The 25,021-nt window shown below is 45.9% G+C and overlaps 1 protein-coding gene across 4 annotated transcripts in view; it reads left to right on the forward strand.

Annotated features, from left to right (window-relative positions):
* Positions 1-16,659, forward strand: part of LOC135913345 (disintegrin and metalloproteinase domain-containing protein 10-like) — a 160,943-nt gene extending 144,284 nt beyond the window's left edge. For 2 of the 4 annotated variants that reach the window (XM_065445935.1, XM_065445936.1), the window contains exons 11-14: positions 2,887-3,080; positions 8,624-8,829; positions 14,598-14,750; positions 15,921-16,659. In XM_065445935.1, the coding sequence (XP_065302007.1) occupies positions 2,887-3,080; positions 8,624-8,829; positions 14,598-14,750; positions 15,921-15,932 (565 nt within the window). In that variant the 3' untranslated portion in view covers positions 15,933-16,659. The remainder of the gene's footprint in view (positions 1-2,886; positions 3,081-8,623; positions 8,830-14,597; positions 14,751-15,920) is intronic. The other 2 variants (XM_070537171.1, XM_065445937.1) reach the window with 2 other exon arrangements.
* Positions 16,660-25,021: the final 8,362 nt, after the last annotated feature.

Raw genomic sequence — 25,021 nt, forward strand, 5'->3', positions numbered from 1 at the left:
AGTAGCTGTGTCGTCATAAGTGGGTTTTCGTCCACCTACCATAAAACCACCGGTTAGAAAAAACTTTCTTTGAGCTGGCGCTGTCGTACTGTAGGCCACTGTTCGTGCCATGAAGCACGATGGCTACCACTTAGCAACAGCTGCGCCCCATGCGACTCTCTACAGTCAGGCGAGTATCTAAAGGTCGGAAAGCGATCGCGCGCCCTATCGCGATGCTTGGTGCCATCGCTTTTTAAATTGGCTGTTGCCTCTCGCACAGCGACTAATGGTGAGCAGTCAATCATGAACCATGCACCCTCCCCCACCCCTCTTCCGAATGCCCACGCGAGTTTTGACAAAAGCGTTCTGACGCCAGAATTGTTCGTAGGAGAAGACGCCACTCGATCGGAATGTTGGAGGTGGCCGGCCAATAAGCGGTTTCTACGTCCACACCACAGACACGGCCACCACCTAAAATTGGAAACCCATCTCGATGGCGATGCTTTTGCTGACAGCACGCGTCTGGAGCAATCGGAGAGCTGGAAACACGTCTTTAACGCCATGTTCTGTAAATTACCGTTGGAAAACGACTCTTACGAGCGAAAAGCTTGTGGCTTAGGCCCCAGATTGTATCGTCCCAAGGACCTAGGTAAACGGCTCTAATGCGCTCTGCATACTCTTTTTCACGCTCTCTATAGACCTTTTCAACGAGAACACCACGGTCATCGCCATGTTGCCCTCTGGTCTGTACTAATTGATCGTGAGCCCCTGCGAAACGCCATTGCAGACGCCTTTGCACTTCTGCACCACAGTTCAGAAACGAGTTTCTCGTCCTTCCCTATGAAAACGTCTATGGTCCCTTCTCACGTCAATCCCGTGGGTGCTGCCATATTTGATCACGTGGTGATGCGTCCATTGCTTGCCTCAGCTTACCTCCGTTTCATCCGTGTTTATAATGGATATGCATGACCCCGGGTTAGGCTCAGCAAATGTATTTTTCGGCGGTTATTGTAGACCGTGCGCAAAGCTTTGGCAACAGCTTCAGAGAATATGTAAGCGCTTTGGGAGCTCTTTATGCGTTGTCCAAACGGCGCGATCAGCGCACATGGTGCTTGTACAAAAAGCCGCTACAAATGTATTGCGGGGCTCTATAACGTAAAGCTAGTCCAATATGTTTTTATTCAGATCTCCTTGCGGGAAATTTACGTAACCGCCGACGCATGCATCGGGCGGTGACCGACAGCATTGCCTGAACAACCCAAGCAAACGCTCTCCTCGTTTGAACGAGGTCGCTTCTGTTTACTTTCAAAACGAATAACATTGCCTACATTGAGCGGTTTTTCTTATCTAATTGGTCAAAAAGTTTTGACCAATCGCGGAGGGCTGATTGCAGAATTGGAATAGAAAAGTTAGAAAAGTTTCGAATAGATTTAGGTTATAGCGCCCTAAGCTGTCCAATCATTTCGCTTCTGAATTAAATCAGGATAGGTGTATTTTCCTCGTCGTTATTCAGCTGTGAATTCCTTCGAATTAGCGGCTTGTCATGTTTCTGCCTCAGTAACGCTCTTAGGTGTGGTCACTATCTGATTGTTTATTTCCGGCCTTCTGGCTCGCGGGTGTGCTCAGTTGCGGTAAAATTGCTCTTGCCAAGCACCAGGCTTGGAACGTAGAGCTTCTGCACTTTTTAATATCTTGTAGCGCTGATGTATTATCGCTCGCCACTCGCTTATTCTGTGGACCATCAAGAAACATTCAGCTCCGAACATTTGTGTGCTGTCGGTGCAGTCCAGCACCCATGATTCGGAGCACCGATTCAAGAGCGCGCCCATTCTCTTTTTCTTGACGCATGGGCGACCGAGTGTGTTTAAGTTTGAGCGTGAGTTGTGGTGGATGTGCGTAGATAACGCACGAGAAACTTACTATGCCCGGAAGAGCCGACAATGCCTTTGTCACCGCGTAACTAGCGGTACTCACTCCTGCCGACGCTCCGAAGTCGAAGTCCCTTCCTTGGAGGTTAGCGGTACAATACTGACGTAAAAGTAGATTTTTCATCCTCCAGGAAGGCCACGCATCGTGAAGAGCCGGCCACGCAAGCAGTGCTTGTACACCATAAGTCCGTTAACTACACATATTCATTCCGTTCCTTTCATGGTTCATGGTTATATTGCGCTCAGTTTTACACTGAGCGTTCCTTTATATGCCGTTCCTTTATATGCGAGTCACTATTTTTTTGCAACCAACGAGTGCAGACATCTTCCTTTTATAGAATCGAAAACGGTATCGCGTAAAGTCGACGCCACACTGCTGCTTCTTCCGTTCAGGTCTTCCGCTACCACAGTGAGAATACTACGCACACTTAAACATACGGCTTCCTTTAATTCGCAAGAATGTGCTATTGGGCTAGTGGGTTTGACATAGTGCTATTTTTATATTTAAACAAAAGCACCAATTAGCAGCGACGGTTGGGAAAGTCGGGGAGGGCTCAGAAAAAAGTGTCGCTCTAGCACGAGACATCCAAGTAGGTATGACAAGACAGCGCTGACTATCAACTGACGTTTACTGTTCGATTCTACTAGAATATATGTAGGCGTTGGTAAGAGAGCCAAGACATTAAGTTTATATTCTGTACAGTTGAACACAAAGCAGTAATTGATAGTCGGTACTCTTTCGCGTGTATTTGTCTGGCCCGTTAGAGCGCCCGGAAAGGAAACGCTAGTTCGATTATTTACTGTTGCAACGCCTGTTGTGCATTGTTATGAGCCGCTACCGAAAACACGATTCTGCAACGCACCCCAGTCCCCAAAGTGTCCCCAGTTAGAGAAAGCCGGCCGACGAAGCCCATTGCCCTAGCGAAAGAAAGTAGCCCAACGAAGCGCAGGGTGTTCCAAGCCTTGACATCGCCCGTAGAAGCAAGAACGCCGTCTGTCCTCCCGGGAAGCCCAAGGCCAACCTGACCGTTTGCAACAAGCGCTCCCAGGTGTGCATCAATGGCGACTGTGCCGGTTCCGTATGTCTCACGTTCGGATTGAAGGATTGCACCCTTGTCGGATCGCAGTACAACGTCGACCAGAAGTGCCTATTGGCATGCGAGTCGGAAGACGGTATGTCTTTTACGCTAACGTTAAAACAATTTTGACTTTTCGTTTTTAAGGTGATTAGCATTCTATAGGAACTTCACGTACCATTAAGGGCCCCTCACCAGGCCACGTGCCAATCATTTGTTATATTGTCACGTAGGTCACGGTGGGCTACCTGGCACGCAGGCAGACAGAAAGGAACACCGCGTCGACGTTAGATGTAAAAAATGGCTGTGGCTTAGGTAAGGTTAAGCCCAGGATGCCAAGCATACTAGCCTTTATTTTAGTTGTTGAACCACTGTTTAGCCTGGTGAACTGCTGTTGCTTGGCTATATTTGGTTCGGCTAGACGAAGAAACAACTCATGCGTTACTCTGCTTCGCCTTCAAGAGTGGAACGCGACAGCGTTCCCGTCGACCCGCCAAGGGGTGTAAGACAATGGGCTACGGCGCAGCAACTACGCGCCCCGCATTGGACGCGGTGAGCGTCGAGCAACGCAGCGTTCGGCGCGGCAACGAAATGTGCGCCTGTGCAAACAGCTCGTTTCTAAGGCAACACCGCGTTCACTAGAGGCGCTTTTGTACCGCTTTGAAGCATCGTACTCGTGGCTCAGTGGTAGCGTCTCCGTCCCACACTCCGGAGACCCTGGTTCGATTCCCACCCAGCTCGTCTTGCAAGAGTTGAGACAAAGCCACTTCTCCTCTGTCGTGACGTCACGGTGTCACGTGGTTTCAAGGCAACACCGCCGCGCCTGAGGAGCTGGGTTGTGCTCTCGTAATATGCTTCGCATAAAAGAGTTTAATGGGCGAACTTGTGCCCGAAATCAAGTGAACAACGCGGTGACGGCGAAAGCAGCAAGCGCGTCTGGGGCGTTCGTCGGACTGAGCCAGCGCAGGCGGTGGTCCCGCATTTATACGGTTCGCGTGCATGATCGAAACGCGTCAAGCGACGCGCCTGCGCAGCTCGCGTCGCTGCGACGCGACCGGCGTACCTCGCGTCGCTAGAAGCTGAAATAAACGCACGTGGCAATATTCTGGAAGTTGTTACGTGCCCTCTCGGGAGCGTTCTACAGCAAGCATTTTTCGAATTGGTTCATTATAATAGCCGAGATATAAATATTTCAATGCCACCAACATATGATTTCGGGAGGCGAGCGTCACCGCCAACAAGGACACTCCCTCCAGTTGCCCCATCTAGCCTCCGCAAGCGAAATCCCTTCCCTGTGTTCTCCCATACCGAAGCTGGAGCATTGCGTAACGCATACGTCACGGGCCTCACCATTTTTCTTCTCACTTATTGGCTGTGCTCCGCACTTCGGCTGACGGTCGCGTGCGCGAGCTGTTGCATTTGTCTGGTTTCGCGCAGCGCACGATTTTGAGCGCTGTGCACGAGAATACCCGACTATATAGAGGTGTAAGTCAGTGCTACACGAACACTGAGGCAGACGCAAGCGGAACACTGGAACACGGTATAAAATGACATAGTTTCACTCTCAGCGCACGCGATTGCATGACTTAGGAACAAGTAGACGAACCGGAAGTGCATCTCTCTTGCTGTGGTGCGAAGTAAAACATGCAGACATTCGGTTTGTTTGCTTCATTATTTCTCTGAACTGTAATCCGTCTGTTGAAGCAACAGATTATACAAAATAACAGATGTCGCCTTGGATAATTATCGAAGTGTCTCGTGTCACTATGAGCGACGCCACAGCATATACATGAACGTATGCGCACTTCCTGAGCGCGGCACCGCGATGAGAAGGGCAAATGGCGTTTTGTTTGAAATTTCAGCTCTTTCCGCGGCGCGTGGCTATGCAGTGCTTCGCAGACACGATCGTGAGCCTGCATTGTGTGCACTGCGCTTGTCGGCTCAAAATGGCCAGACCTGGTGGGGGGAATCCTTTAAGGAGACTTTCTGCCTAACCACTTTGCTGCCGTTTACTGGGCAGTGCGTAGTCCAGTGGGTAGAACGTCTAGTTTGTGTGATGCGGGAACAAGGTTTGATACCAACCGTCAGGCCAACCTTGGTCGCTGGGTATGTGTGACTGGGTATGTGCTGCTCTTCAATGAACCCCTTTCGTGACGTGGGTTACCGGGTATGTGGCGCACTTCAACGAACGTCTCTGTCGCCGACTTGGGTAACTGGGTATGTGCTATATATATATATGTATAAGGTGTAAGACGCGAATTTCACGACGCCGCCGCTAGGTGGCGCATTGTGATCAGTGGGGGCCACAGTTAATATAGGGTCCATTATTTAAAAACTTTTTCTACGCAAACAAACAGGGAGGAAGAAGAGGAGCAACACAAGGACGAGCGCTTTCTAACAACTGTTACAAGGGGTTTTAATAGGCCCGGCTCACCAATTGATGGTCTGTTTTACTGTGTTGTCTATAACACATAAATTTTGTCCATTGTATATGTATAATCAGGTTCAGATTTTTAAAAAATACATTCTTCTTTATTGCTTTATTACAGACTTGTAAACGGAATAAATTTATTTTCGGAAGCTTTGTGATTTTCTACAATTTTTATAAAAACATCGACACCCTAAATCAAAAATACTCTTTCTACAGCCACTTAATTTTGGCGATTTTTTTTTCATGAAGCAAGCGTCATCGAATTCGGTGCTGAGGTTGCCGAGAAAAAGGTTGTCTCCGTTCCTGCCTATTTGCATAGAAGCCTCTGAGCTAAAGCTTCCTGTTAAGAGCAATGTTTAGCACGGGGGCTTCTAGAAAAATACATGAAAATATGTTTTTCTCGCCAACCACTGCACTGAATTTTATAAGGTATGATGCATATAAAAGAAATAGGTTAAATCTTGTGCTTGTTGAAAGCGGAGTAGCGATTTATCCAGTCAATTTAAAAAGAAAATGAGAGTCACAAAATTTCAGCAGACTGTCACTTTACAACTCTAATTCAGCAGTGAAAAATGATATTACTATTCAGTAAACTGCACCTAACAATGCATATTTCGTGACATATCCACTCGTGGTATCTCGGATGTAAAATGTAAAATGTAATATCAACCTGATACTACAGTGTTTTATGCGGTGCAAAATACTGCTGCTGTTGGCTTTTAAGGCAAGAAAACATGCACGCAATTTACTGCGGCCTTATATGGTCGTGGATGCAGTGTTGCTGTTTTAGAGGATTTTTATACTCGCTCGTTCATAGCCTGCTTCTCGGCAAACCTTGTATGTGGAATTCGCACTTCATTTTTCTCATGGCATTGTGAGCGGATTCAACAAGCACCTCTTGACGATTTTAGCGGACTTTTTTATCTCGTTTTAGCGATATGGCAACACTGACTGGCATTCCCTGTACCGTTATATAGATGTTGCCAACTATATAGACTGCTCTTCCAGCTTTTCTCGCATATTTACGTCAGAGAAAATTCGACACTCTTCTTTAAGCACTACAGTAAGCGAGTAATCGTATACAAGCACTTCCTGTATTTCCAACGTCGGTTTCATAATGATTGCTACTACCACAAAAATGACTATTTATTGTATTTCATCTTTCTTGTTCAAATGTTTCATCGCTAATTTTAAGTTTATTCGAAAGAGATTTAGCCAGATCACAGCTGACTTCATTTGTTTAAATGCAGTGTTTGTAAAAAAAAGGGGAATGGTAACAGTGCGCAGCGATGTAAAGGCCCACTTCATAGTTCGTTTCACAATCTCCCCGCACACCTGGACTTAAATGACGCCACTTTCGTTTGTTCAAGTGTATCCATAAAAAGTGATCATGTGGATTCGGAAACCTCTCGTCAATTTCATGAAGCTGTGAATTTTTTTTAATCGTTTGAGGAGGAGTGTGTGGTGGCAGCCAATGATGAGAGGGAGAGTGGACACATAAGCAGTATCGTGGTTTGCCACAGAAAAGTTTCTCTGGGCCATGTTATCTTGGCAACAAAATTTTGTAGGGCACCCGAACCGTCTCGTTCCTTTTTTCACCTGCCTTGTGGAAATATACTTCACGTCTATATAGAAAAGACAATTCTCACATTATAAATGTATGGCGGACTACCACTGGACTACATCAACAAAAGAGACCTATAAACCGAAAATTAGCACCGTACTATCTTGTGTAATAACGCTCACCAAACGACACCAATCCTAATTTCAGCGCGCAATATATGCTCCATAAATGTTGCCCCCACGTAGAACAATACAAGGTCGAGAAAAATATTATAAGCTATGTAAGAAAACATTCCTTGTGGGCACACTCTTGGTCAACGCTGCTGCGTATGTTAAGCAATAAAGCGCGGTTTATTACTGGCCTCCTTGACGTCGTTAAAAAAGACAAGACGTTTGTTAGCTATGCAAACCTTTCGCGTCGAATCTAGTGATACTCAGAGTTCTCAACTGCTGGATCTGTAACAACCTGGTGTGTGTCGTACGGAGCCATTAAATGTGCTGGCAAAAGTGGGAGGCTCGGGTACCCTACGTTCATTCCTGGCGTCGCTAACTTCCTCCATGTAAAATTGCTTCAAAGAAGGCATGTTGTTTCAACACCGGAAAATACAACGCTTCAAAGCATAAATGATTATACACACAGAAAGAACACGAGAACAATTCAAGCTTGTCATTATTTTCTCTTTTGTGAACAAGCTACTCAGAAAGGACGTATATTCGCGTCACCCCCTCTTTCGTTTCGTCTTGCGGGATCTATGGCTCATAACTCAGGGGTTACCTTTTCAGCATGCTAATAAAGATGCTTGAGGTAAACTTCCTAAATTCTATTTTGTAGCTCAGTGCTATGCTACCAATCTTAGTCTCACTTCGTGCAATGATAGCTTAGTAAACTTAGGGTATCAGAAGATTCCCTAAAACATGAACTTTAATGGGGAAAACACGGAAACTGGCCTGATTGATTGGAAGTCTAGCCTGCTGCACCAGGCTAGAGAAAAGGTTTGGGGGAACGAGAGAGAGAGACAGGGTGGGAAGATGAAGGTGGTATGTCAAAAATGGTGGCAGCCGCTGCACATCCTACTAATTCTGTGCAACGCGTGCACGGGCGCTTCACGACACATCCAGCTTGGCGGAGGGGAGTTGAGGGTATGCGGGAGCGTAGCCAGGAGGCCGTAGCACGCACGATTCGCGCAGCTGTTCCCGCCGCGTATCTGAGTGACACAGCAGTTGCTGCAGGGCGTCACCTATTTGCCACAGCATCGGCTTGAGGACCGAGTCTGGCAGGACGTTTCGAAGCACTGCCGTTGTTCTCGTTGATAATTTGAGCTTAAAGCCCGCGGAGGGAAGCGCGGCTATGTATTTGTGTTCTGACTTGCTTTGTACCGTAAACGCAGAACTATAAGGCCGCCACGTCACAGCAAAATGCAGCAGTTCTGGTCGCCTCTCACAGCGGGAGCTTCAAGGAGGCTCCTATACAAACGGGAATTGCGTTCGCTATAAGCAGTTTACGCGACAGGCAGTTTCTTCGGAGAAGTTATCTCATGCTGAGCTTGTTGCCCGTTCCGCACGCCTCGCGTAGCATCAGTGTGCGGCTGGAAATGTACAGCGTTGCGTAGCTGCACCCACACTCCAGCTACAAACTGCATCCGCAGGTAAATGCAAGGAAGCGTGCCAGCACCCCAAAATGAAGTCGTTCTGCGGGGTCAAGTTGCAACCGGGGGCCGTCTGCGAGGGCACCCGCGGTTACTGCGACGTCTTCCAGAAGTGCCGCCGCTCCGACGAGCGGGGGCCGCTGACGAGGCTGCAGCAGGCGCTATTCGGCGGCCGGACCATCAATTCCATCAGAGATTACATCAGCGTGAGTGCATGCGCCCGTGAATCTGGGTCTCCATTCGCAAAAAGAAAGAAAAATAAACTGGCACGGTAGAATTGTCCGCAAAGGTAAACTGCAACCAATCCTACTGTTCGCAATATTGTTTGCGAAGGCGACCTGCCAATGGCAAGAAGCACTTACGGAAGAGCATCCGAATTCACAAAGCTTTTCTTTCCCGCCTGCTTTTTCTTTTGTCATGGGCTTGTTAGCTTCACTATAATATTACGTCCAGCATCAGGATTGCGTGGAATTTTCTCTTAAGAAGAATTGTAGCGTAAGAGCCGTTTGTGAACATGGGCCGAGGACGTTTATGAATTCGATTCTTGAACCTCGCCTTTGAACGTAGGTGGTGCAGCGGTGGCGTAGAGGTAGAGCATCCACCTCGCGTGAAAGAGGACCGTGGCTCGAATCCCGGTGCCGCGTAATTTTCCACCGGATTAAAAGAAGATCCGCGTGTTTATAAAATTGCGTAAACAAGGCCTGGAGTGCGGCCTGATCCCGGTGACCAGAACCGGTAACGCACTCCCTCACCAGAGCTGAATTGGCCACCCAGGTGCAGTACTTGGCCACAACCTCCCATATGAATACAACCCCGGCCCTCAGTCCCCAGCAGCTGCGAAGCAACTGACCACAGCGGTGGTCAGACCTGCGACGCAGCAGACGTTGCTAAGAATCCCTGGCTCCGGACAAGCCGCCATTGGAATATGAACCTGGCAACGTTTAACGCTAGAACATTAATTAGTGAGGCGAGTCTATCAGTGCTATTGGAGGAATTAAAGGGCAGTAAATGGGATATAATTGGGCTCAGCGAAGTTAGGAAGACAAAAGAAGCATATACAGTGCTAAAAAGCGGGCACGTGCTGAGCTACCGGGGCTTAGCGGAGAGAGGAAAACTTGGAGTCGGATTCCTGATTAATAAGAATATAGCTGGTAATTAGCATTCAGCAATTCTATAGCATTAACGAGAGGGTGGTAGGTCTTGTTGTGAAACTTAATACGAGGTACAAAATGAGGGTCGTACAGGTCTACGCCCCTACGTCCAGTCATGATGACTACGAAGTCGAAAGCTTCTATGAAGACGTGGAATTGGCAATGGGTGAAGTCAAAACAAAATACAATATACTGATAGGTGGCTTCAATGCCAAGGTAGGCAAGAAGCAGGCTGGAGACAAGTCAGTAGGGGAATATGGCATAGGCACTAGGAATAGCAGGGGAGAGCTATTAGTTGACTTTGCAGAACAGAATAATATGCCGATAATGAAAACCTTCTTCCGTAAACGCGGTAGCCGAAAGAGGACGCGAAGGAGCCCGAATGGCGAGACTAGAAATGAAATAGACTTTATACTCTGCGCTAACCCTGGCATCATACAAGATGTGCACGTGCTCGGCAAGGTGTGCTGCAGGGACCATAGGATGGTAAGAACTCGAATTAGCCTAGACTCCAGGAGGGAACGGAAGAAACTGGTACAAAAGAAGCCGATTAATGAGTTAGTGGTAAGAGGGAAAAAGAGGAATTCCGGATCAAGCTACAGAACCGGTATTCGGCTGTAACTCAGGAAGAGGACCTTAGTGTTGAAGCAATGAACGACAATCTTGTGGAAATCATTAAGGAGTGTGCAATAGAAGTCGGTGGTAACTACGTTAGACAGGATGCCAGTAAGCTATCGCAGGAGACGAAGATCTGATCAAGAAACGCCAATGTATGAAAGCCTCTAACCCTACAGCTAGAATAGAACTGGCAGAACTTTCCATGTTAATCAACAAGCGTAAGACAGCTGACATAAGGTAGTATAATATTGCTACGGAATAGTATTTCCAATGACGAACAAGCTAGCAGTAAGAAGACGACGACGACGATTGAAACCTAGCGCGGGCTGTTGCCTCTTGGCCAAGTGCGGCGTATTACGTTGTAAATATAGTTGTATATAGCTTTTCATCTGCGACTTCTTACGTAACAATATGGATACAATTTAACATGCTCTCAGGAACTGAGGAAGCCTAAAAGCAGTGAAAAAAAATGAAAAAAATTACCGACGGTTACGTTACTTCCTAATGCGAAATTTGAGCGCAGCAAATAAGCTGTTTCACCTTTTCGATAGATTGAGGCAAAGAAATCGAGCAACACATGTATGCGCTATCACAGAATCCTTTTTTTTATTTTTCACACGTATTCCTTTAACAAAGACTCCACTAACAGTTCTTGACAGTCATGAAGGAAGCTTTGTGGTCGGAGAAATAGACTGATATATGTTCGACTTGGTACACCAATGCTTGATTCTCAAAGACGAGATCTATACAAGTGCCTCGCGAGGTTGTCACAGCCGTGGGACGCGTTACGAGCGAGAGGAACGGGATGTTCTCCCGCATAAGTGTTAGGAAATTGCTGTTTGTCTTTATGTCAACATTAAATTCCCCCACTACTAACATCGGTGTGGATCGATGGACGGTTAATGCGAGTTGCAGGAAGTGCACGACGTCTTTCGTGAGTGCGGTAGCGGACTCACGAAAGCGGTATCAGTCGGTCGCTGCTAGCGCTGGGGGGATGAAAGGGGGGCGGAGCTGGTTACGAGGCCGACGACAACGCCGACGCGAAACCCAGGAACGGACGCCAAAGAGCCATTTGTGTAGCCAGCCCTCCTCCACAGTCTCTCCTCCTCCCTTCCATCATCCTCCCTCGCCCGGAGAGCCGACAGCGCGCATGCGCGGCGGCGGAGCAGATTCGTCGGCGAGCTGGTTACGAGGCCGACGACAACGCTGACGACAACGCCGACGACGACGCGAAACCCAGGAACGGACGCCAAAGAGCTGCGCTCTAAGACTAGGAATTGGCAAGAATCAGGTGTATGCGCTAAGAGACAAAGCCGGCAATATCATTGCTCATATGGATGAGATAGTTCAAGTGGCTGAGGAGTTCTATAGAGATTTATACAGTACCAGTGGCACCCAAGAAGATAATGGAAGATGGAACAGTCTAGAGGAATTTTAAATCCCACAAGTAACGCCAAAAGACGTAAAGAAAACCTTGGAAGCTCTGCAATGGGGGAAGGCAGCTGGGGAGGATCAGATAACAGCAGATTTGTTGAAGGATGGTGGGCAGATTGTTCTAGAAAAACTGGCCACCCTGTATACGCAACACCTCATGACTTCGAGCGTACCGGAATCTTGGAAGAACGCTAACATAAACCTAATCCATAAGAAAGGGGATGCCAAAGAATTGAAAAGGTATAGACTGATCAGCTTACTGTCCGTTGCCTACAAAGTATTTACTAAGGTAATCGCAAATGGAATCAGGAACACCTTAGACTTCTGTCAAGCAAAGGACCAGGCAGGATTCCGTAAAGGCTACTCAACAACAGATCATATTCACACTATCAATCAGGTGATAGAGAAATGTGCGGAATATAACCAACCCTTATATATAGCTTTCATTGATTACGAGAAGGCGTTTGATTCTGTCGAAACCTCAGCAGTCATGGAGGCATTACGGAATCAGGGTGTAGACGAGCCGTATGTAAAAATACTGAAAGATATCTATAGCGGCTCCACAGCCACCGTAGTCCTCCATAAAGCAAGCAACAAAATCCCAATAAAGAAAGGCGTCAGGCAGGGAGATACGACCTCTCCAATGCTATTCACAGCGTGTTTACAGGAGGTATTCAGAGACCTGGATTGGGAAGAATTGGGGATAAAAGTTAATGGAGAATACCTTAGTAACTTGCGATTCACTGATGATATTGCCTTGCTTAGTAACTCAAGGGACCAATTGCAATGCATGCTCACTGACCTGGAGAGGCTAAGCAGAAGAGTGCGTCTAAAAATTAATCTGCAGAAAACTAAAGTAATGTTTAACAGTCTCGGAAGAGAACAGCAACTTACAATAGGTAGCGAGGCACTGGAAGTGGTAAGGGAATACATCTACTTAGGGCAGGTAGTGACGGTGGATCCGTATCATGAGACGGAAATAATCAGAATAAGAATGGGCTGGGGTGCGTTTGGCCGGCATTCTCAGATCATGAACAGCAGGTTGCCATTATCCCTCAAGAGAAAAGTGTATAATAGCTGTGTCTTACCAGTACTCACCTATGGGGCAGAAACCTGGAGGCTTACGGAAAGGATTCTACTTAAATTGAGGACGACGCAATGAGCTATGGAAAGAAGAATGATGGGTGTAACGTTAAGGGATAAGAAAAGAGCAGATTGGGTGAGGGAACAAACGCAAGTTAATGACATCTTAGTTGAAATCAAGAAAAAGAAATGGGCATGGACAGGACATGTAATGAAGAGGGAAGATAACCGATGGTCATTAAGGGTTAGTGACTGGATACCAAGGGAAGGGAAGCGTAGCAGGGGGCAGCAGAAAGTTAGGTGGGCAGATGAGATTAAGAAGTTTGCAGGGACAACATGGCCACAATTAGTACATGACCGGGGTAGTTGGAGAAGTATGGGAGAGGCGTTTGCCCTGCAGTGGGCGTGACCAGGCTGATGATGATGATGATGATGATGATGATGATGATGATGATGATGATGATGACTTATTTATTGATGTGAACTGATCACGTTTCAGATCGGCATCGTTGCTATACGAAACCTCACTGAATCGTTGAAGAACATGGGTCAGTTCGGCGAAGGCGTCTTGCCCTAAGGAGTTCGTGTCCATGTACCGTCATTGTCGACAGTGAAATCATGGGCTGATTTCAGACTACCTCGTGAAGAGTCATGTGCGCCACAACGACTGCCCCGCAGACCATTGCTATCAAGTGATGTAGCTTCGTTGTCATGGCGCAATACCTGGAGTGTCGCTTTTTCCGAGGAAAGGGTCCAAGCTATGATATCGGTGGCTGTGCCCTTTTCTTCGAACCTATGAATTTCATTTCATGGTCATGATGACATAATGAATTATTATGATTTTCCCAGTGAGCTGCTGCGAGAGGACCGTGATGCGCCACTTTCATGCCATAAGGCCCTGCCGCAGCAACTCGACGATGAAAAAGATGCCGCCATGGTCGAAGCGAAACAGGTGTCGGAGCTCGTAATCGTCAAACACATCGAACCGATGAGCACAGTCTCTAATGACGCACTGAGCTTGCTGTGCCAGCGTAATTAAACATATCCACAGAGCTCGAGAAGCAGCGGCAGCCATTACCAACTGCGCGCTGGCACGCTTGCATCAGGCGAGAGGCATCAGGCAGCAGCCGGGCGAGAATTCAGGCCGAAAAAATTTTCGCCCATTGGAGAGACGAGGCGGACGGTTTTGTTTTGTACCCATGCGAATGAACGACCCAGCAGCGTAAGGGTCGCCATTCTGGACATTGTAACACTGCGCCATATTGTCAAATTATGCGATGGCGACATTTTGAGCCAAGCAGAAAGGCCGTAGCAATACTATCTGCCAATGAGAGCTGACAACACGACGATTTCGGCAGTATGGCGAAATTCGGCAATGTTCAGAATGTCATCCAATGTTGCGTTGAGTTCCTGAGACGCGCTTGCCTCGGGCGGTGCTGGACGCAGAGGGGCGCCGGCCTTACGGACTCGGTGTACCTTTTCATTGATCGGTAGATTAACTTACCGGCGGGGCAAAACGCTTCGTGTGTGTGGCCACAGGTGTTCTTCTTTTATATGTTTATCTCTTAGCAAAACCGGTATACCTCTCAACTAGTCACCTCACGCCGAAAAAACAAATAGAAAGCCCGACTCGGTGTGTCAATGTGTGCTTCATCCTCTTTATTCGAATCCACGCTCCTCTTGTGCAGGTGCACCCGTTCCTGTCCCTCTTGTACCTCACACTATTCGTGGCATTCATGGCGCTGTTCTTCCATTGCTTCTCTGTCCACACGCCCAGCAACAACCCGCACAAGCCGAGCAGAAAGTTGAAGGAGACTCTGCGAAACCCGAAGAGCTTCTTCGTAAGTGAATCTTGGGTAACGTGACAGTATAGTTTGTGGTGAAAGCATCGAGGTCAGATGGTGAACGAGTAATTGACCCGCGACCATAATGGTAGCTTACAGTAGAAGCAGCGGAACAAAGCAGGGACAGCTGTACGATGAGCCCGGCTGATAACGCCGGTGTTTTCATAAGGCAGCTGTTATGATAGTTCGTCGCAAAAAACATCTCACTATAATCCAAAGTGCGTTGATAGCAGCTGAGGGCAGCTCGTATCCTCACATTTTAGCTGATTGCTGATACATTGCAGGAAGACTTATGTCCCTCTGCCGTAGATTTTGCTGCTGACAACTGACCGCCAATAAAGCCCGCGCATTTAGATTTTAGAGCAAGTCGCTGAAACTTTTGTCAAAAGGGATTTGTTCTCCTATGGTTTCTTACGGCTGTTATTGCATTCTTTCCCACGACATTATCATTTTTCTTAGCAGAGGGTTCTCGTTGTGTTTATGACGACTTCGGGTTGTATTTCGCCACCGTAACAAAAAAAACGGGGCTTTACGTGCCAAAACCACGATCTGATTATGAGGTACGCCGTAATGGGGGACTACGGAAATTTGGGCCACATGGGGCTCTTTAACGTGCACATAAATCTAGCCACCGTAACAAAGACTCTGCGGCCGTACCTTTGGATCCTGTTCACGGGGAAAGTAACGTGTGCAGGACGCAGGTTTCTTCGGCATGACAATGTTACCCACGCCGCGGCTCAATGGATACGGCATTCAGCAGCTGAGGGTGAGATCTCGGGTTCAGCCACTGTTTGCATGCCGATATGGTGGAATGCGAAAACACTCGAGAGAGCCTCGGGTGGTCAAAATTCATCCGAAGGCTTCAACTAAGGCGTCTCTCGTAGCCCTTACATTTCTTTCGCACAACAAGTCCCATTAACCGCATTTCACTTTTCACTTCACGAGTGTTCGGTGTAGGCCCGTTTTCTGGTGCTTCCTGACATTTCGCTTTACGAAAGAACGTAGTCGGGCATTTTCACTTGAGTGGTAGAGTTGAGAACAAATTTCTGCCCCCACCTGCGGTGCTAGAAAGATCCCTCGTCCCGTTAAACTAGATCATGATGAAAAAAGCAGCCTTTTCTTTGAAATCCCCGACACGTTCCTTGCATTTTTCCTTGGCGTTTGCAGATGAAACCGTGAAGCTGCACGGTGTGTTCCTCAAGGAAGCTGTGCCGCGTTGATGGACGAGGGAGGCACACATCGCAGGTTGCATGAGGCATCCTGGAGCAGCCTGTGACGCGTTGCATCTTATCTCAGATGTGACGCCCGCTATATTACGAACTGTTCTTCACAAAACATTTTAATGTCATGGCGTTCATGTTTGTAGCTTAAGCGTTCCTAAATGTTCTCTGTACGTTATTCTCAAGACAAGGAAAAACGATTATTCGATAAAGCCATTTACTGTCTCGGTAAGACTCACCTTGCAGCACGGGTTTTGTGAAGCCTCGAACAGAAGTCCGAAGTAACGTATTTCCGAAGTACCGATTTATCATACTGTAATTTCCGGACTAGAAACAACAGATCTTCTTCCATATTTATCTTTATTCTTCAGCAAACTATCAGTGCAGAGCTTGCTAAAGGGGCAGAGGGTAAAGGCTGAAAATGCCTGATGAAGGCTTCTGAACCTTTACACTTTTGCAATGGCAATAGCATGCAAACAAAAAAAAAAGCAAAGCGATGTTTTCTCTGCACACACGCAAAAACATACCAAAGAAGCACGGAACAGAACGTCATTTTACTTTTTACAATATCAAAACCATGTACCATGTATGTGCATATCTGTGGTTTTAATGTAGTTACTTTTCGCATTTCATTTTATGAAATACATGTTTGCTGTATAGAACAAAAAATAAACAAACGTTACATACCCATGCATTTACTCATACTGACATATTCATTTAGTATGCGCGTATTTAATACACATACACAAGTTACACGCATGCATATATTTATGCACTGTGCGAATTGATGTAAGCGAAGCTTTCTGTATTGTTTGCTTTGAATCACGATAATCATCGACGATGTCGACGGTGAATAATAGATTTCTTCAAAGTTTAGTCTGGTGAGAAACACTATTGGAGAGATGTTTGCTTGGAGGAAAAACATAAGTCAGAAGCGAGGACACAAGCCGCACAAAAAATATTTATGAGCATACTTTAGGTCGGAAGTGATAAATATTTAATGCGCTTTTGGGAGGTTTTTATGCTCTTAATACCGGTAATGTTGTTTATTTTTTCTTTGACCTTGTTTAGAGCATAAGGTTTAGTACAGAAATATTTGCGCGCACATTTTGTATTCGTTTGATTCTCGTGGATGAACTGTGTCGAGTATTGACCCGCACAAATTGTACTCCGTGTAGACGCTACAGCCTGACGCCAAGCATTGAAGTTACTGACCCACGATCGGAAATATGTACCTTCAAGAAACAAAACTCGCCGTGGAGACAACGGAGGCAGCAAATTTGCCCAGAAGCTGGGTTGTATGATGTAATGTATCTATTTGCCATCAGCAAACTTAATATTAAGACCATTGCTGGTGCCCCACAAAAGCAAATTCTAGGTATCGACCCCAGAGTCCCAGTGTAACTCAACAGCAACGAATAAAACTAAAGATTTTTAAACATTTTGTGGACCCACATGTAAGCGAAGCTTTCTGTGCTATTTGCTTTCACTGGCGATAATAAGCGGCGATGTTGACGGTGAATATTTAATTTCTTCAGCGTTTTTTCTGCGTAGCACACACAACACTCAAGAAGAAATTTTTCATGGAGACGTTCTTGTGCGCCATATTTCATAATCTCTGAGACGTTTGAGCATTGTCATTGCCTCACATTGCATATCGCATTGTGGCAGAAATATTACACTTTAATTGAACTATGGAGCTCTACGTATCAAAACCACAATCGGATTATGAGGCACACCGTAGTGGCGGACTGCGGATTAATTTTGACAGCGTGGTGTAATTCTTTAACGTGTCCCTGAATCTAAGTGCACAAGCGTTTTTTTTTTTATTTCGCCCCCGTTGCTGCCACGGTAAGGATCGAAGCAGCAACCTCAAGCAGTGCCAAAGCCGCAAAGCTACCATGGCGGGTACAGCGGGTACAGATCTGTTGAGGTGTGACCGCTTCCGTAGTGTCAGCTAGACTATACGGTGCACTTTAATGCGGCTCTGCTTCTGCAGGCCCTGCTTGAGTTGTCCACTTGACAAATTTTCGTGGTGCTTATTTTTTTTAGAAATAGCAGAAACGTACCGTACCATGCCTTGGAACCCTAATGTATACCATTTGCCCACAGCCACCCCGTCGTGTCTGTAGTAGTAGTGTTTGCTTGCCGTCTCACGTCACCTTTTCCCTATACATTCCCCCTTTCCGGCCTATTTTGTGGGAACTGCGAGCGAAGAATGGCAAGGGTCACCCGTTTCATGACTGCGTCGGTTCTATCCATTCTCTGTCTCCTCTTCCCCATCCTCTCTACAATTCTATCTTCATTCCCTCTGGACTTGCGCGTTAGTAGAAAGGTAAGCGCTGCAATTTCTGCAATGCTTTTGCGGGGGGTCGCGGATAATAACAGCTGTCAAAAGACTAATGTGGCTATGCCCAGGGTGCTCCCGAGGGCATTGTGCAAATTCGACGCGGTAAAAAGGTCCAAACGAGTTTCATGAGTCTCATTTTCTCTCTTCCACACTCCTGTCCCGTAGGCACACGCTTAACCACCTCCCGACGCGGTGTGCCAGACAGCAACAACAGCAGCAGTGGGAATGTCGAAAGAACCGGCAAAAAAGGTTCTCTTTATAACTCGTGAAAGTCAATAATTAGAACCTTGTTCAAATGGGTGGACAACTAACGAAATTAAACAGCAAAGAAATCGGAGAAAGAAAAAGACGTCAGACGAACAGGTATAGAACATTGTTCATATTCAAACAAAATTGATATAAACAATACAAATAAATTTCATGAACACCTGCGTATGCAGGGGCTCGAGACAAATTTTCATTGAATTTTTCATTGAAATAGCTAATGAATGCATGGATCGGGTGAAGGGAAAAAAACTTTAGTGAGAATGAAGAAAAGGAAAGCGTTATTCTGAAGCAACTACTTATGCCTATGCAGACGATGTTGCGTTTTTCGCATCTAAAAACGACGTCTACACGCTATATCGACGGCTAGAAACTTAACTTTGTGCCCTGGAGAGATGGTTACATGTTAATCAGTTTTTACTCAATGCTAGGAAATGTACCGTTCTCGCTTTTCCGATACATGACCCAGTTCACATCTCATTGTCTTACCACTATCAAGCTATACCAATGGCACAGTCTATTAAATGCCTTGGAGGGATTTATAACGCCTCTCTCAACTGGCTCCCACACATAGATCATGTGATGGAAAAGGTACACATGCAACTGGCATTTTACATTGGCTGAGCAGTCATCCAATAGGACTGAGCAGAGATACACTCCTAGCAATGGATTGTATGTACGTTCGCCCTGTATTAGAATTTCGCTGCATACTCTTCTCTAGAGCTCCAGCTTGCAAATCCCACCCTCCAATCCTCTTAGAAAGAGAAGCATTACGCTTGTGTCTAGGGTTTCCTAAATTTGTTGCAAATTCTGTTCTTTATCTAGAATCCATATGGCTCCTACTCTTTTCACAGTGTAGGTGTTCTTGAGAATTTATGAATAACTGCTGCGACGTTTTCAAACAATATTTATTTCCCAGCCTGCGTTGTCTTTTGGCGTCAGCTGGCCACGATTACATACTCCTCAAAACAGGCCGGCAGTCCGGTAATGAAAAGCGTTTACTCGTGCGAGGGAGCGATATAAGTACATTTGGAACCAAGTGACATAAACATCACGAGTTACTGGTCAGGGGGGAGGGGGGGGGGCGGCATTCAGGATGGCAGCGCCATCTGTCCACATCTCTCATTTAACGTTGAGAAAATCTAGATCTGGCAACGTGTGTCGACAGGGTTCGCGACGTGGTTTTGTGCGCAACTTCTGTTCTCTGGCATGGAGGTCATCGTCTACGGAAAGCCGCGGTTAGGATGATTCTGGCTGTGGTTGAGCTGCTGCTTCTCACAGGCGCTCTCGTGTGCGACAGATTTCGCGGCCGTTGTCGGTCTACGCAATCACAGACCTTGGCGTTTCGGCTGGCCGTAGAACAATAGCTGGAGTCCAGGTTCTCTGAACAATGTCGTACTTAGTTACATGTTGTGGCGTCAGCATGGACAAGTTTCTGGCATTGTGGTCGTAGTAAACCTTCTGCTGACGCCGGATCACCTGACGGCGGTCCTGAACATTTTTGCTGGGTATTGCTTCCTGTTCCAGGTGCTTTGGTGGTACCGGCAGCAGGGTCCCCATCTGCCGTCCCACCATGATCCCTGGGGCTATTACACCACTCAAGCAAAGCAATATCAAAATCTAGCGTTCGAAGGAAGCACTTCTGTAGCAGCTTCTTTGCCTCCTTAACAGTTTTTTTTTCTGTTGTGTGGGTGGTACTGGCTTGACGTGAAATGCACAATGTCTAGCTTGCTTAAAAAAATATGGTGAACAAGTAATTGATCCCCGACCATAACGGTAGCTTACAGTAGAAGCAGCGTAACAAAGCAGGGACAGCTGTACGATGAGCCCGGCAGATAACGCCGGGGTTTTCATAAGGCTGCTGTTATGGTAGTTCGTCGCAAAAAACATCTCACTATAAGCCAAGGTGCGCTGATAGCAGCTGAGGGCAGCTCGTATCCTCACATTTTAGCTGATTGCTAAAAAGACTGGAACGTCTTCTTCAAGGACGAAAAATTGATCTTCGCATTTTTTTGTTGTTGTTCGCGCGGAGCAGAAGCCCGATTTTCGCTTTTGCCATAGCCCTATAACGAAAGAACTCTGTTAGAGTCACGCTGCAAGCTTGCTTCGGTTTATCCGGTAGCTTTGCCGGCTCATGTTTCGAGATAACGCAACAGTTTGTTCGCGTGTTAACAGTTGACCTTCGATGTAAACTGTTGCTATCTATCTATCCACTTCGAGCGACTTGATCATTAGTCCCGCAAGAAAAATAAATGCATCTAAAGGATATATCTCTGCCCGTGCCTCCCGCAGCTCTTTTCCTCGTCCGACGGCGTTTCCTGTGGCACCCAGTAATTTGCTAACCCGGTCAAAATGGTTTGGTGCCCCGCACTTCCTGCAGTTTTATCCCCTCGCTGGGCAGTTTCCGACACTGTTGACACACTGTTGACGAATCTGGAAGCCGCACTTACTGCAGAGCTTCTTTTCAGCTGCAACTGAGTTCCCTATCGTATTGTGTGTGTTCCCCCGTCTGCTGCGCTTATCTCTTGGAAGTACTGCTTTGCTTGCTCTTCGATCAATACGGCAAATTTCCACCGTTTTCGAAGCGAAGCTGTCTATGGCTAGGATCTGGAAAAGAATTGTCCGAAATGCTGACAAAAACAAGACGCGGCCACCGCTCTGAACGTTATCATCTTCCGTCTATGTATAAAGTGCATTACCATTTCTGTGTGATGTTATCAGACGCGGCGATCGCTCTGAGTGTTATAATCTTATCGACCATGTAGGACGCATGACCTTCATGGCCATATATAAAGCGTGGGATGGCGGCGTTCCTTCGTTCCCACTGGAGGATCTAAAGGCATAATAAAACGCAATGTGTACCCGCCAATCGTCGACTTTAACTTCAACCTAGCGCCCGACGGCCAGTGGTTTGTATACTTCCTGTTGGAACGGTTTGGAATTTAATGCTACGCAGACGTCACTGTGCCGACCACGCGTCACTGGTCGTGTATAGATTTAACCTTTGGCAAGAACGTACCTAGCACAGCAGCACCACTGACCGCGGTGTACCACAGTGACCACAAAGCTATGGTCACTGTGGTAATGAACGAGACAAAATAAAGACGATAAAAATCATGAAGTTACGTGTATGTGTCTTTATTTTATCAATATAGTAATAACCACATATATCGTTCTAGTTGTCAGTGTAGTCATCCCACTACAGCTTCTCTTGTCCTTCTTCACAGAGCGGAAGGGCACTAAATGTTTTGGTAAGAAGGGCTTTCCGCCAAAAGTTTTTGCTGCAACCACAAGTCTCTAACACGAAGAACGAAATGGCTGCGTAGCATGCGTTCTTCAAGAAGTCCGAATTCGCAGCTCTTGGTTAAACTTTTCAGCTGAATCAGCCAACCATTGAACGGTTCACCTTCTTTCTGATTTCTAGAACCGAAGCGGAATTCATAGAGAGTCAAGTTGTTTGCTAGTCTGTAGTAGTCTTCAATTTTTTGGGGTCAAAACTTGAACATTTGTTTTTCCTCTTGCGCATCAAACTTCAAAGTGCTGTATGCTTTCCTGCCTTCTTCGCCCTATGCTCACCAGAAATGTTGCTGCCGCACATCGCGTGGCGGCTTGGTCATTTGTGTAGTAGTGGCAAATAGTTCAAATTCACTCTCCCACGTTCTCTAGTCAAGCCAAGCGTCGTATGACGTATACAGGGGCTTTGGCGCCGGCAGTATTGAAGATGTAACTGGTAGCAACGTTGGCGCTGTTGTGAAATTGTCGTTGCAGAATACAATGTGGAATTACTTCCACATCGTATTCTGAATTGCCTATTACAAGATCGTCGGCAGAGCCTTCAAAAAAACATCGCAATTGCGACAGATGCTTCGCAATTTGATGAAAAGTCAGGTGAAGGTATATTTTCGCCCCTTCCTGATTGGACGTTTTCTCTTCGGCTTCCAGATTTCATATCCATCTCTCTGGCCAAATTCATGGTAGTGGTGCTGGCTCTATGAAAACTAAGTCCGTCAGTTATATCAGCCACGAAGTCACTGATTCGTTATCAATGTGCCCATCCTTTACTGCTTCTAGTGACTCTCGTTTAATGAGGACGTTTCATTCATAGGTAGCTGGATAAGAAGTGTGCGTTAAATTTGGACGCCTGGCCTTAAAATACTATTTATAAATAAAACTCCTGATTCTATAACCAAGGCATCGATAAGCGGCCAATTCTCCCGTATTGTCATTTGGCTGCTCATATCACTGCTATTAGATGCGCAGCAGTGACAGTGTGACAGAGTGACAGTGTGAGTGTCATTGTGCAAGCAGTGCCAGGCTCTGCAACAACTGACTTTGTGAATTACCGACATGCTCTATACTTCTCGCATAGAGATTTTTGCCAAACACGAAAAATTGAAGTGTCCAACACGGGGCTGCGCTGCCGTATACCTACGTTAAACTTATGCCTGCACATGTCTGATCTGGTCTCCTCACCATTATGCTCATTCTGCGGCAAATCGGAGACAATAGACCATTTCTTGTTTTCTTGTAGACGTTTTCCTGCAATAAGAAACATATTAATGGAAACCCCGCTTCGAAATATCGGCCTAGATTTATCTGTCTTTGATTCTATCTTTCGGAGCCTCTATTATTGGGTTCAGTCACAGAAATGTTTACTTGGCAATCCAAAATTACGTCATTGAATCTAGTCAATTACCATGCTAGTCTGATCGTCCCCCATCACCTCCCCCCCCCCATGGTTTTTCTTTTAGATATTTATTTACGTATGATTAGTTTTCGGTCTTATTTCAACTCATGGTTTTCTTCTGATTGCTTTTTTTTAACTCTCACAAAAAATGTTACTTCCTAAGTTCCCACGTTCAAATTGTTAGTTCCCTTGTTTTTATCGACCTAATTTAACCACGCAATTCATGGGCATTCCTCCACTGTGGGTATGGGCCACTACCACTCAGTTCAACAGCAAAAGCAACAAGGAGGCGATATAAGTGCATAATTAACATGAAAAATAGACGAAAAGAGACGTAATAGAGAGCTATAATCAGCATGTATTCATGAAATCATATGAATCACCAGGTACACCAACCTTGTCTTTTCTAGCGTAGACACTTGGTTGTCCTTTTTTCTTTTCACATAAAGTAGCATAACTGTCACTGATAATTACAGAGCATAAATTTGAGTTTCTTTATATATACTAAACGAGAAAAAAGCGGGTTAACCGAGGGGACTGATATTTATTAGCCATATCGTAAGAAGTCAACAAACACTGACACAAGGACAACATTGGGGAAATTACTTGTGCTTAGCAAATGAAATAAAGAAACGATAATATAATGGAAATCAAAGGAGGAAAAAACAACTTGCCGCATGTGGGGAACGATCCCACAACCTTCGCATTTCACGTGCGATGCTCTACCAATTGAGGTACCGCGGCGCAGCTTTCCCATACACTTTCTTGGGTATTACATACTAGAGTCTCACCATAAAGTTGTCTTCACCTTTGTCTCACCTGTACACACAATGATTATATATTTTCTTGCTTTCTTCTTTTCCTTTCCCGCCATCCTCGTCCTAGGACTTCTCTGTGCCTGATCTCCTTCCCTACGCAGAGTAACATTTAGGAACCTTTCCTGGTCCATCCTCTAAGTTTCCTTTCTTGCCATAAATCTCATCCAACTAGTCCAACTTGAAGTCTTAATATTCCTACATATATGCCGGCCGAATTTTCGCACTTCAATTAAGAGCCATCTCTCTGACTCTCTTGATTAATGGTTTCCGCACATAATCATCTAAGTAAAGGCCCGGCTTACACTTTGACGTATGCAATTCCTTGAAGAACACATATGTGGCAGTGGTGATGACCCTGCCGTCGATTAAGTAGTTTACGTGCGCTTACGTAGTTTACGTGCGTATTTACGTGCGCTTCAAGCCATTCATGAAGTATGGATGCTGTCACAGCTTCATTTAGCGCTCTTTGAGATACTTTTTTCCATTCTTAGACATTACACCGGTGTCGAATGTGCTTGATAACCTAAAAACACGAAGCCAGCTCAACAGAAACAACAAAAGAAGGTTGGCAATAATTTCTAAGGAGCAGTCTATTTCGCTTTGCGATTCATATGGGTAATTGTACTCGCAATATTTTCAAACAAAATGCAATTGAAATTGTCATGCCTTGATATGCTCCTTTAAGCTGCACTGACGATGGTGAGACGTTTATAAGCTTGGTTCTGCCTTGAATTTATTTGTCGCGCGATGTTTTAAATTTCACAAATTTCAAATTTCAATTGTATATTTTCTTATTTTTATGGGGTTCCGTATCAATCAACTTCCTTTTTCTATTAATTTTTGCACATATAGACATTTTTTTGTACTTCTTTCGTAATTCCACGTTGAATGCGTGCCATGATTAAGCGATTCCACATCGACATTCAACA

Source organism: Dermacentor albipictus, chromosome 4 (genome assembly GCF_038994185.2).
Source record: "Dermacentor albipictus isolate Rhodes 1998 colony chromosome 4, USDA_Dalb.pri_finalv2, whole genome shotgun sequence".
NCBI lineage: Eukaryota > Metazoa > Arthropoda > Arachnida > Ixodida > Ixodidae > Dermacentor > Dermacentor albipictus.